The following is a 12,594-nucleotide window of genomic DNA, read 5'->3' as shown; positions in this document are numbered from 1 at the left end:
TACATTAAAAAATATGTAGATACTAGTCTATTTTATCATTTACTACCATAAAATACACACATCTATTATAAAGTCAAAATTTATCAAAACTTGTGCAAAAAGACCATACGTGGCACATTCAGTTGAAAAATGTAAACAAACGTAATGATGCAGCATTAAATCATAACTGCATAAAATTAACTACCATACATACTGTAATAGTGTAAGAACTCTGCAGCCACCTCCTGTCATTGCAGCGAGCTCAGGTGCTGCGTATCTGCTTAAAATGCCATGTGATGCTAATCATCCCACATCAGAAGTAAATTGTGTAAAGCGGTACAACGTGATCTCTTAGGGCTCTCCTATACTTCTCATTTTTTACTGCAATACCGTAAACCTGAAAAATACCATGGAGCCCATACAAAGTACCACTAGTGATGCTCCCAAGAAGTAAGAAAAGTCATGGCATTATTAAAAAAGGCTGAATTGCTTGATATGTACCATATACTGAGGGCTGCAACTGTGCTTGCCTGCATTTCAAGATAAACGAACCCAGCATTAAGGACCATTGTAAAAAAAGAAAATGAAATTCGTGAAGCCATCGCTGCAGCTACTTCAGCAGGCACAAAAACTTTGCACTTTTTGCAAAATACCTTTTTATCTTGTACTGAAAATGCAGCTTTTATACGGGTACAGGCATGTATTTATATTCTGTAAGCCATGGCTATAGACTCTAGTATGATTCAAGAAAAAGCGAAGTCACTATAAGACAACTTAAGCACAAGGAAGGTGAAGCATCTACAGCTGGAGAATTTAATGCCAGCAAAAGATGGTTTGATAATTTTAGAGATTAAGGTTTGACTTAAAAAATGTCAACGATAACAGAGAAGCCGCTTCTGCCAACCAAGAGGCAGCAGCTGACTTCCCTGACATTAAGAAAACCGCTGAGGGGGCCTGCGGAGTGATGTGTTTTTTAAGAGTGAGCTTGGGACACTCGCTCTGAGCAGCAGGGCCCTGGTTCAGATCCCACATAAGGGCCAGTGACACTGCGCCCTCTACAGCTAAGATGATGAACAACAGCTCGACCTGGAGCTGGGCTGCCATGAGTCGCCTGCGATGGTGTAGCTGCAGCCCCTGTGGCAGTGGGCTGCCATTAGCTACCGTGAGTGGCCGGCAGCCGGTGTGAGCGGCCAGCAGCCAGCGTGAGCTGCCAAGAGCTGCTGTAAGCAGCCGTGCAGTGGCCAGTGGCCTATCTGCCTCACCTGGGAAGAGCGCAATGATAATACCAACATGGGCCAGTGAAGCAACGTCCTCCACAACTAGACTGAAGAACAAAAGGACAGCAACTTGTCTGTTCCCCTTCCCCAATTCCCCAGCACTGTTCCCCTCCCCTAATTCCCCAATAAAAAATCTTAAAAAAAAATAAAAGAGTTAATGGATACCACACCAGAGGAAGATGACTAGTTATGAGTGTCAGACAATGAGGAAGAAGATGTACAAGAAGCAGGGCCAGAAATGACACTGACATTAGACAGTCTGGCAGGAGGGTTCTGATTATTCAAATCAGAACCTTTTAGGACATGAACCCTTCTATGATACAGGCACTGAAACTAAAGCAAACAGTGGGAGGACAGTACCATATAGAAACATTTTTAGAGAAATGAAAATGCAAAAAAGTCAGACAGAAATTAGGATCCATTTCCATAAAGCTACAGAGCGGGCCTGCCTCCCCTGCCTCCCCTTCCACTTTCCCCACCGCTTCCGCCTCTGCCATCCCTGAGACGGCAAGACCACCCCTCTCCGCAACCTACTGAACATGAAGACAACGAGGATAAAGACCTTTATGATCTACTTCCACAGAATGGAAAGTAATAATCATCACGCCATACAGTTAATAAACTGATCTGTTATGTGTGTGAGTGTCTTCGTGTGAAAATATAATACCTGTATGCAAGAACTGTATGACACATTTCTGTATCATCATCGCCTAAGGATTCATGGTGTAGAACCTTGTGTGCAAGACTTGTATAGAAGTGGATATCCTACCCTTCCATAGGCATAAGGTGAATGATAGTTAACATAAAACTAATGTGTTAGTTTTCTTACTGTTTTATGATCTGCTTTCAAATAACTATATTACCATACAGTATGCCTCTAAGTGGAGAAACTGCGAATCAGCCTGTCATCACAGGTAACATTTAAAAATGTAACGTTTCCAATACTGTATTATGAATATGACTCTCATACTGTATACCATAAAAAATTTATAACAATTCATTCACTACTGTATAGGCTAGGCCACCATGAAGTAATCACATTGATTACACTAGGCTCCATAAAGCAATCATATCGCTACGCTTTGTTATCAAACCATGAATCATTGTATCTGTGAACATGAATTTTTTTCACATTATTTTTTCCTTTTGATGTCTAATGTTCGTAATATACATAATATTTATAGTGTTTTGTATCATATAGACAATATTTATGTAGGTACTGATAGACAATCCATCTTGAATACCGACAGCACAAACTTACAATATCAATAAATATGGTATAGTACTGTAAATTTATGTTCTCTCCCTTATAACCTTAATTTCATTTGTTTTCTAACTTACTTTATAATAAACGTAACATACAAAGCATGTGTTAATTATCTATATATGTTATCAACAAAGCTTGCAGTCAAAGGTGAGCTCTTAGTAGTTAAGTTTATGGGGAGTCAAAAGTTATATATGGCAATAATATTCTAATAACTATGTACAGTGTCAGGTGGGTAATAGACTTATTGGGCTCATTAGTTTGTAAGGTATATAAATGTCTAGTCACTATGCTGTTTTGTACACCTGAAACTAATTTTTTTTAAAGTTATACATGGATTTTCAATTGCATGGTGGGTTGGTGCCCCTAACTCCCACGTTTTTCAAGGGTCAACTATATATAATTCATCTTAATTAATTTGCAATATACTGAACTATTTTAATCTGCATCATAATTATCCAAAAGATTCCACTGGATCTTCTCTAGAGCCAAAATACTGATTAATTTTTTATTTTGTAAACATACTTTGGGTATAATTTATTTATTATAAAAAGGGAACTTAAAGAATACTTACAAGTTTTTTTAAAGTTCTTAAAGTGCAGAAAAATATAAAACAAACACACATATACTAACAATTGCCACATCAAGCCCTTTGTGGAAAAAGGGAGTATATATAAAGTAATTAATTTGTAGACCCAATCTAAAAATTTGATTACCAAGAAAGAGGGAGTTTTTAATAAACAAAAGTAAAATCAAAACTATTTCACTAGGAAGGCAGTAGCTGCTCTGCTGGTAACATAAATGCAAAGAAACATCACCTATTCTTCCAAAAGCATCCAGTGCTGTCTTCACAAGCTTCTCTCCTGCTTCCACTGAATCTGAAGGAAAGGGAAATCAGTACAAAACTTCAGTAAGGTCTCTCATAAATGATTTCTATACTGTGGATCGAAACACATAACAGACACTATTCACTCAACAGAATTCATTTCCAAGAAAAATACATCTATATTGCAGCACACAGATCAAAATATAAATGATCTAATGTTACAAAAGAAATTTAGCCCCTAAGATAGTTCCTTCACCCACAAAAAAAAAATGGAGAGGGGGTAAATAAGAAATATTTGGCAAATATAATCCAAAATAGTAGTGTCCAATACCACTTTTATGAAGATAGAAATGTCTTATTTCTACACTACCACTGTAGCCACTAACCACATGTGGCTACTGAGTGCTTGAAAAGTGGCCAGGATGACAGACAAACTGAGTATTTAATTTTATTTAATATATATTTAATTTTAAATAGCCACATAGGCATTTCCCCTTAATGGTGCAAATCAGAATTTGGGAGGGAGGGAAGGAAGTGCATGTTTAATTTGAAAAAGCATGTTCAATGCTGTATAACTACACATGGAAAATAAGCCTACTGTTTTTGTAATACTAACTACAAAAAGTAAAGCTCAACAGAATAGTATGGCTTCGTTATTTTCTGCCAATCAGCCCAGGGGAAGGGCTCATATCCCAAGAGTTGTGTGAACAATGATCAGCTGTCAACTCAACATCAGCCCTGCCTCCTTCTATATTCTCTGCAATCACAGAGGAGGAGTCTAGACATACAGTTCCTTCCCTGGGACCCAAGTAGTCCTCAGTTAGATATGCCAAAAACAGGTAATTGCCTAACGCATGAAAAAGCAGGAGCCTGCAGATGCAGGCAATCTTATGAGAAGGTGGAAGACTGGCAGCACACCTAGGTGAGCTCTGAAGAACCACCTGCTGCAGGCTGAGACAGGCATCACAGTTTCCCTGACACGCACGTACCCAGCCCTTCCAATGGTTATGCAAGCCTCTAATTCTCTGTATTAAAACCCTTCAGACTTGGAAAACCTCAGTTTCTGTTTGCCTGACTGAATCCTGATTGATACAGGCTGCATATCAAAACTGGAGGGGGGGTGGGCTAGAATTTTTATCTTTATAAAGTAGGTTTTTAAAAACCCAAAAATTATTTTTAAAAAGCTGAAAACAATTTTCTAGATCCTTAATGTGGAATGAAAATACTAAAATGTCTGTCTCATTATTCCCTTGAACACTCAAAACAAATCATACCCTATTTCCTTTCCTCTAAAATTTCAAAACGAAGTCACTGGTAATCTAATTTAATCCGTGGCCCATAAAAACAACCTAATTTGCAGAAAAGTCAGTAAGCACTAGCTTTTAAAAGTAAATCTATTCAAGAAGGAGCCTTAGAAATACTATTAGAATCAATATATCAAATGTAAAAATTGTACTTGCTATTTTTCTCATGGCTTTAACGCCAAATTTGACTCTTAAGTTTTTCTAAAGATAAGAAAGTTACATATAGTAATGATTACTTGTGCAGAATAGAATATGGAGGCTAGGTACAGAAAGGGAGTATTTCACTTCTTACACAATATTACTTTACAATTTTTTTAAACAATTTTAAAAAGAAGAGTTTAATGTTATTCTATAGAAATACATTAAGACCTTTCAGCTAAAACAGGTCTTTTAAGAACAAGAACATATTCATATACACATCTACAATTTACTGATTATACCATGTGCTCATTAATAAAAAATACTAAATAAACAATAGAATAAAAGTTAGGCTTGTGAAATAATCTACATCAAAAGTTTAAAAAATTCTTACATATAAAATGTATAGCCAAATGGCTTTGGCTGCCTTAGGTAAAATCTAATTTCATAATTACACTGGAATGCTGAGATATTTGCTCAATGATTAGTAATGTAAGCAACAGCATTAGTTGAAGGAAAATTTTAAAAACAACACAGTTCTTTCAAATATCATACCATAGTTGGCCACTGCTTTTCCTCCTTTCCTTCTTATTTCTTCAACAACCTTATCAGCAGCTGAGGAGCCTTTACCGAATCCCTTGAAGTCCCCTCCTAAATCATTCACTGCAATGCAAAAACAACCAAGCATGAATTCATTTCTAGACCTTCAACATATGAGTTGAAATAAAATTCTAATATTAGTGTATTTCTTTAGTCATTTGCCCAATTCCCTCCTACCCTACCCCCATCTCACTAAACACACCATGAGATATATATGTTGAAAACATGCCTCTTTGTTTTAAATATAGTTATGAAGAGCAAAAACATTTAAACAAAATTTTTAACTTTGCAATGTTTCTTCTTTTTTAAAAAGAACATGATTCAACCATTCTTAGCAAAAAACAATGAAAAAACCGGAAGATCACGTTAAGATTAAACACACAAGAAAACAGTATGGAAGTACCTCAAAAAATAAAAAAAATAATAAAAAAATTAAAAACAGAATTGCCATATGATCCAGCAATCCCACTTCTGGGTATTTATTCAAAAGAATTGAAATCAGGATCTCAAAGAAATATTAGCACCCCAATGTTCATTGCAGCACTATTCATAACAGCCAGGATGTGAAACAACCTAAAGGTACATCGACAGATGAATAGTTAAAGAAAACGTGGTATATACATACACTGGAATATTACTCAACCTTAAAAAAGAAATTCTGCAATATGCAACAACATGGGTAAACCTTAAAGACATTATGGTAAGTGAAATAACCCAGTCACCGAAGGCCAAATACGGCATGATTCCACTTACATGACAGTACCTAAAATAGTCAAACTTGTAGAATCAGGGAGTACAATGGTGGTCGCCAGAGACTGGGGGAGGAAGAAATGGAGTCACTAATATATGGGCATAGTTTCAATAATGCAAGGTGAGTCAGTTCTATAGATCTGCTGTACAACACACTGCCTATAGTTAATAATATTGTACTGTACTTTAGTCCCCCCTTATCCATGAGGACTACGTTCCAAGACCCCCAGGATATGCCTGAAACCGTAGAGAGTACAGAACCCTATATACAGTTAACCCTTAGAACAACAGGTGTATGAACTGTGCAGGTCCACTTATCCGCGGAGTTTTTCCAATAAATACTGTTAAATGGATTTTCTCTTCCTTATGATTTTCTTAATAACATGTTTTCTCTAGCTTAATTTATTGTAAGAATACAGTATACAATACATATAACATACAAAGTAAGTGTTAATCGACTGTTTATGTTATTGGTAAGGCTTCCAGTCAACAGTAGGCTATTACTAGTTAAGTTCTAGAGGAGTCAAAAGTTACGTGCGGATTTTCAACTGTGCAGAGGGTTGGTGCCCCTAACCCCCACACTGTTCAAGGGTCAACTATATATATATATATATTTTTTTTTCCCCTTATACATACACACCTTTTCACTTAAAGGAAGTATTTTATGGCTTCCCTTTGGCATATCTAAATTTCCAGCATCACTAATGTTGTGCCTTGGGGCCATTATTAAGTAAAATAAAGCATACTTGAACACAAGCACTAGGATACCACAACAGTCAATCTGATAACCCATATGGCTACTAAGTGACTCAATGGCAGGTGGTGTACACGCTGGACAAAGGGATGATTCACCGGGGACAGCACAAGATTTCATCACCTCAGTATGGCACACAATTTAAAACTCATGAATTGTTTATTTCTGAAATTTTCCACTTAATATTTTCAGACTGGTTGACCACAGGTAACTGAAACCACAGAAAGTGAAACCATGGGCAACATGGGAATACTGTACACTTAAAAATGTGTTAAGAGAATAGATTTCATATTAAGTGTTCTTACTGCAATTAAAAAAAAGATTAAATACACAATGTGAAATATCTTCTCCATGTCAAAAAAAGCATATGTTTACAAGAATGGTGATAAAAACACAAGTATGATATTAAACCATTAGACAGAGAAGCACACTTGTAAATTTTCATAAAACATACTATGTCATGGTCTATGATGAAAGAAATAAAACCTGTAAAAAGAAGTCAAAAATTACATACAGAACCAATATGTGTTCAGTCACAAAGTTATACCATGACTACGTCTTCATGTTTAACAACTGACCACATTTACCATATAACATATCCCTATATACAATTATACAAGTATAAACATTAATTGAACATTTACTATTTACAAGGAACTCTACAGAGGGACACATAGATGTATAGGAATGGTGCATCATAACGAGTTTACGATCTACTGCAAGTTAAGCAGGCGATGAATACAGTAATGCACAGTGGATTTTAGCATGAAGTATATGAAGGCCAACATAACTAAATAATAGGGACAAATAATGTTAATTCACACAATAATTTAAGATGAAATTTATAAAGTAACATGCAAAAACTAATGAAAAGATACATAGATCAATGCCAAGTAACTTAAAAAACACAGAATTTAAGAAAAATACTTGGGACAAAAATTAATTTGCATTGCAAAATGATCATTTCTGTAGGGTTATTGCATAGATCTTTAGGAATATAACAAAAAATTACTAAATAAATGGCATAGTGGCTTATACTAAAATTTAAAGTCTCTTTTAAGATTACCAAGTTGATTACCATGCCTGAAAAGTATATATTTTTCTTCTTCTGAAGAATGGATCCTTTTTTGTTGGATTGGGATGAGGGTTGCAAGTGGGGTTGGGTGGTAAGGGGGATAGAGGGATGATACACAGAAAAAGTAAATGCCTAGTCACACTTAAAATTAGCGAAATCAATGTGTTTTTACTTAACTTTTTTTTAAGGAAGTAAGTTTTTCTAAACGTAGACTGGGATACATTTTTTCTAACAATATAGTCTTATCAGTTTTACTGCAAGAAAAAAAATGCTGTGAACACATAAAATAACAGAAAGAGGCTTACATTATCCTTCCAGGGATAAATGTAGAAAGATTCAATACTGAATTCCTATTAGTTGTTCATTTCCATGCAATTATTCAAATGACATCAAACAACCAGTAAAAAACATTAAGATTTTAAGACATGCAGCTAACAGTCTTTTAAGACTCTTTTTAACTAAGCAAGGGAAAGTTCAAAAGCAAATTGGCAAATGCAGTATTTAAGTACTTGTTCAATTGTGCAAAACGAAACACCACCCCCAAGTAAAAATTGTTCAAAGTGCAAACAAACAGGTAAGCATTGAAGCTGGAATAAGTAATTTATTGAGTCCATAATGTACAGTGAAACAGTATCAGAATAGATGTGTTCAAAACAAGTCTCTAATTAATACTGACCTCATTCAGTCATCCCACTATCGCCAGAGCTAAATTATAGGGATTACAACCTCAACTAGAAAAGCACTGGTTACACGCTGAAGGGTTTAGATAGCAACCATGTTAAAAGGTTTTGCAATTGTATATAAAGTGGAAAGTATTCATAGATGTGACACTTACCGCTTAAACGTATGGCTAAAATTCTAATATATATTTTTTAAATATCATCACCACCTTATACTGTTGCATTTGATCTCCACACAGCTCTTTAGGAGACTGATGTGAATGAACAGTTTGTTCCCGCTTTCACAGATAAGGAAAGTCTGGGAAAGGTTAGGTAACTTGCCCCAGGCTCCAAATGGCAAAATCCACACTGGAACCGGGACCTACTATTCAATACAATGCCACTCTGCTCCTCTAACGCTGTAAACATTTTTATCCTAAAAAGAACATAATTATTTCCAGAAAACAACAACAAAAATCATATTTGTTTCACGGGGACATAGAGGAAAGATAAAACAGCCACCGCACTCAAATAAATAACTTTAAAATAGGTAGTAAAAATGGTAAAATGATGTTAATTAAAGACAAGAGTCTTTTCAGCTGAACACATCAAAATATCCCAAAATGTGATATTTGTGAATCCTCCATTTATATTTCTTATTGTTTTGCCTGTTTAAATCACATTTTATTTAGGGTGTATTTGTCTTTCTTACAGTTTTTTAAGTGTCCTGTATTTATAAAAGATTTTTATTATTTGTCATATGTGTTGCAAATCATATATTCCTTTTTTGAAATGTTGAGAAAGATAATATCTGAGCATTAATATTACTTGATGAGTATTATGTACATTGTTTTTCAGTGTTTTGTTATGTAAATCATATTGAGATATCTGGATTTGTCTTCAGTAATCCTATTTGATGGACTGGTCTTTGCTCTCAGAAGCTGGTTTTCTTTTCTTTCTCTCTGTCCTTCATCCCAGCTTTCTCTGACTATTAGCTCCAAAGACTACAGCAAGAAACATGCTTTGGGTCTCCAGGTATCCGGGCTGCTAAATAAACTGAGGGAATATATCTCACGTTTAGTTTGCACAGAAGAAAAATGCCATTTTCAAATTGGTCATCATCTTCCCCAAGCTGTCCCACCTTCTCGGCATCACTTCTCTGCTGGGTGAGATTATCTCCCAGGCATTCTTTCCCTTCTCCCATTTCTGAACAGCACATGTCACTGAGTCATCAGGTCTTGTCAACAATTTCATTATGGTTCTTCAAATGTTTGTTGTGCTCCCACTCTAGATACAGCACTGTGCTAGGTGCTAAGGGCTCTTAAGGTTGAGAGTTTGTGCGGTGAGGAGCTTCCAGTTCTTTTGAGAAAATGTTTATCACCCTTTCCTATTCAATCACTTCATGCCCAGATTACTGCAGTTGCCTCCCAGCCAGTCTTCTGTCTCCCATCTTCACTTCTCCAGGCTAGCGGCCGGCCGCCTGCTGCTAGAGTTACAGTCCTATGGCAGCCTTTATACTACACCATTCCCCTGCTCAAAATCGGCAGTGGAATGCTGTTATTCGCTGCCTAACTTTCAAGATCTCTTGAATTCTAGCCTCACTTTATTGCTTCAGTTTACTATGGGTAAATAAACTTCCTTCTTTTTGCTGAAGCTCAATGCAGGAAACTGTTCATATAGCAGTTTCCAACTTCCCATTGAACTATCAAAAGTAATCATGTTATAATGCTTTATATTTGAAGAGTGCTTTGTAACTACCTTTATACATATTTGTGTTCATATATTTATTCAATTCAAGGATTTGTCACAAATGAGCCATATCTATTACCAATGACATATCTATAAACTAATTCTATTTCCAAAGTAAAATGATGCTTCCAAGTCTACAAAATCAGAATAAATTTTATGTGTCTTGATTATGTAAGTGATATCCTTTGTACTGAATAATCCATGAAGTGTATAAAAAGATAAGGGCACTTTTATGTTATAAATATATTTATTTTTTGGAAAAATTATTATTTTTTTACATTTTAAAAAAATGGAAACCATACAGACACAAAAAGTCCTTTTTTATACTTGCCCTCTGCTCATCTCGCCCAGAGGTAACTACTATTAGCCATTTCTTATATGTCCTTCCAGACATTTCTATTTTCTATGTTTATGCCTTTTCTTCCATTGTGATAGTTTCCCATAGCAAACAATAGCATTAAGAATCATTTTGCTGATTTTAGAGCTGTGGGCCCAATGAGGATTTCTTCCTGTATTCTATTATGCCCTGACTACTACCAAAAGTATCTAAAGTGATTTAAATATAGAATACAAGTGTAAGATAATTAAAGAACAGGAAAATTAACAAAATATTCTGTCAAGGAAAGACAAGCCTACTGAAACAGCACAGGCTAAGAGTAGCTCCTCTAGTTGAGGATAGTGTCAGGTTTACCCGTAAGCTTCTTAACCGTCAAGGAAAAAGGGGGAACCCAGAGCTGCCATTCCATTTTCACTACTTAGGAGAAACACAATCACACTAGTTCATGAGGAATCTTTCCCACGGTGGCCATAAATGAATCCAAATATCTGAAAGGCTCCAAAATGTGGTGGCAGTTTAGAGAGCAGTGTCTTACATTAGGTCCTCTAATTGATTTTCTTGGTCTCAAAAACAAGGAGGCATTGAAGGTATCCTTAAGGAGAGAAGAAACTGAAAACGAGAGGCTGATCATCCAGAGTTCAGTCCTAGATGTCTTCTGTTTATCTGTACTCACCCTCTAGGTAATCTGATCCCGTCTCCTGGCTTTAAAAACCATCTATAAACTGAGACTATTCGGATTTATACAGCTTCAGCATGTCCCCCCCAAATACAGAGTCCTATATCCCACTGCTTACTTAGTATCTCCATCTGAATGTCTAATAGAAATGTCTCCTCTCTGCCAATCTGATCCTCCTCCAGTCTTTCCTATCTTAGTAAACAGACACTCTAGCCTTCTCTTTCCCTGACAACCCACATCTGCAAACCAGCAAATCCTGCCATATCTACCGTCAATATATCCAGAATTTAAACTCATTGCATCACCTACATCCTTACCACCTGTCTAAATCACCACCATCTCTTATGTGAATTACTACAATAATTTAACAGGTCTCTCTGCCTCTACTTCTGTTTTTTGGTGTTTTTTTTAATGGAAAATTACAAGCATGCACAAGAAGAGTTAATAATATAATAAACCACTATGTACCTACCTGGGGAAGACATGGGCACTGTACTATGGCTCATTATTATAAGTTGGAATCCACACGTGCTTTCTTATAATCTTTCTTCTTATGTCACATAAGTATAACTTATCCACTCAATCAGCATATACAAAGGGTGCCCAAAAAATGTACTATATATATAGTTTAAGAAAGGAAAGCTGGGGCCGGCCGAGTGGCACGATGGTTGGGAGCTGGCTTGGGACGCCAGGGGCCCCGGTTCGGATCCCACATATGAGGGCCAGTGACACTGCCCTGCCCACCACAGCTAAGATGCTGAACAACGGCTCGACCTGGAGCTGGGCTGCCTTGAGTCACCGGCAACGGCGTAGGCTGCAGCCCCTGTGGCAGTGGGTTGCCATGGGCTACCGTGTGTGGCTGGCAGCCAGCGTGAGCGGCCAGCAGCCGCAGTGAGCGGCCGTCCAGAGGCCGGCGACTGATCTGCCTGGCCTGGGAAGAGCGCGATGATGGTGCCAACTTGGGCCAGTGAGGCAGCGTCCTCCACAACTGGACTGAGGAACAAAAGGACAGCGACTTGTCTGTTCCCCTTCCCCCAATTCCCCAGCACTGTTCCCATCCCCCCAATTCCCCAGTAAAAAATCTTTAAAAAAAAAAAAGGAAAGCTGTATTAAAATTGTAATAATATATACCGATAACAAAAGATGAATACAAGTCACGTTTGACTTCTGCAATTACAAGAGGTGCTCAAAGTGGTTACCATCAGC

At 36.8% G+C, this 12,594-nt stretch overlaps 1 protein-coding gene across 1 annotated transcript in view; it reads right to left on the bottom strand.

Annotated features, from left to right (window-relative positions):
* Window positions 1–12,594, bottom strand: part of HSD17B4 (hydroxysteroid 17-beta dehydrogenase 4) — an 85,111-nt gene that overhangs the window by 64,078 nt on the left and 8,439 nt on the right. Inside the window, exons 3-4 of the mRNA XM_019628412.1 lie at window positions 5,344–5,451; window positions 3,339–3,398 (exon numbers count right to left, since the gene is read on the bottom strand). Of these exons, the coding sequence (XP_019483957.1) occupies window positions 3,339–3,398; window positions 5,344–5,451 (168 nt within the window). The remainder of the gene's footprint in view (window positions 1–3,338; window positions 3,399–5,343; window positions 5,452–12,594) is intronic.

This window comes from Hipposideros armiger, unplaced genomic scaffold (genome assembly GCF_001890085.2).
Source record: "Hipposideros armiger isolate ML-2016 unplaced genomic scaffold, ASM189008v1 scaffold_787, whole genome shotgun sequence".
Classification (NCBI taxonomy): domain Eukaryota; kingdom Metazoa; phylum Chordata; class Mammalia; order Chiroptera; family Hipposideridae; genus Hipposideros; species Hipposideros armiger.
The sequence above is the reverse complement of the archived record's forward strand: the minus strand, read 5'-3'. Positions and strand labels throughout refer to the sequence as shown.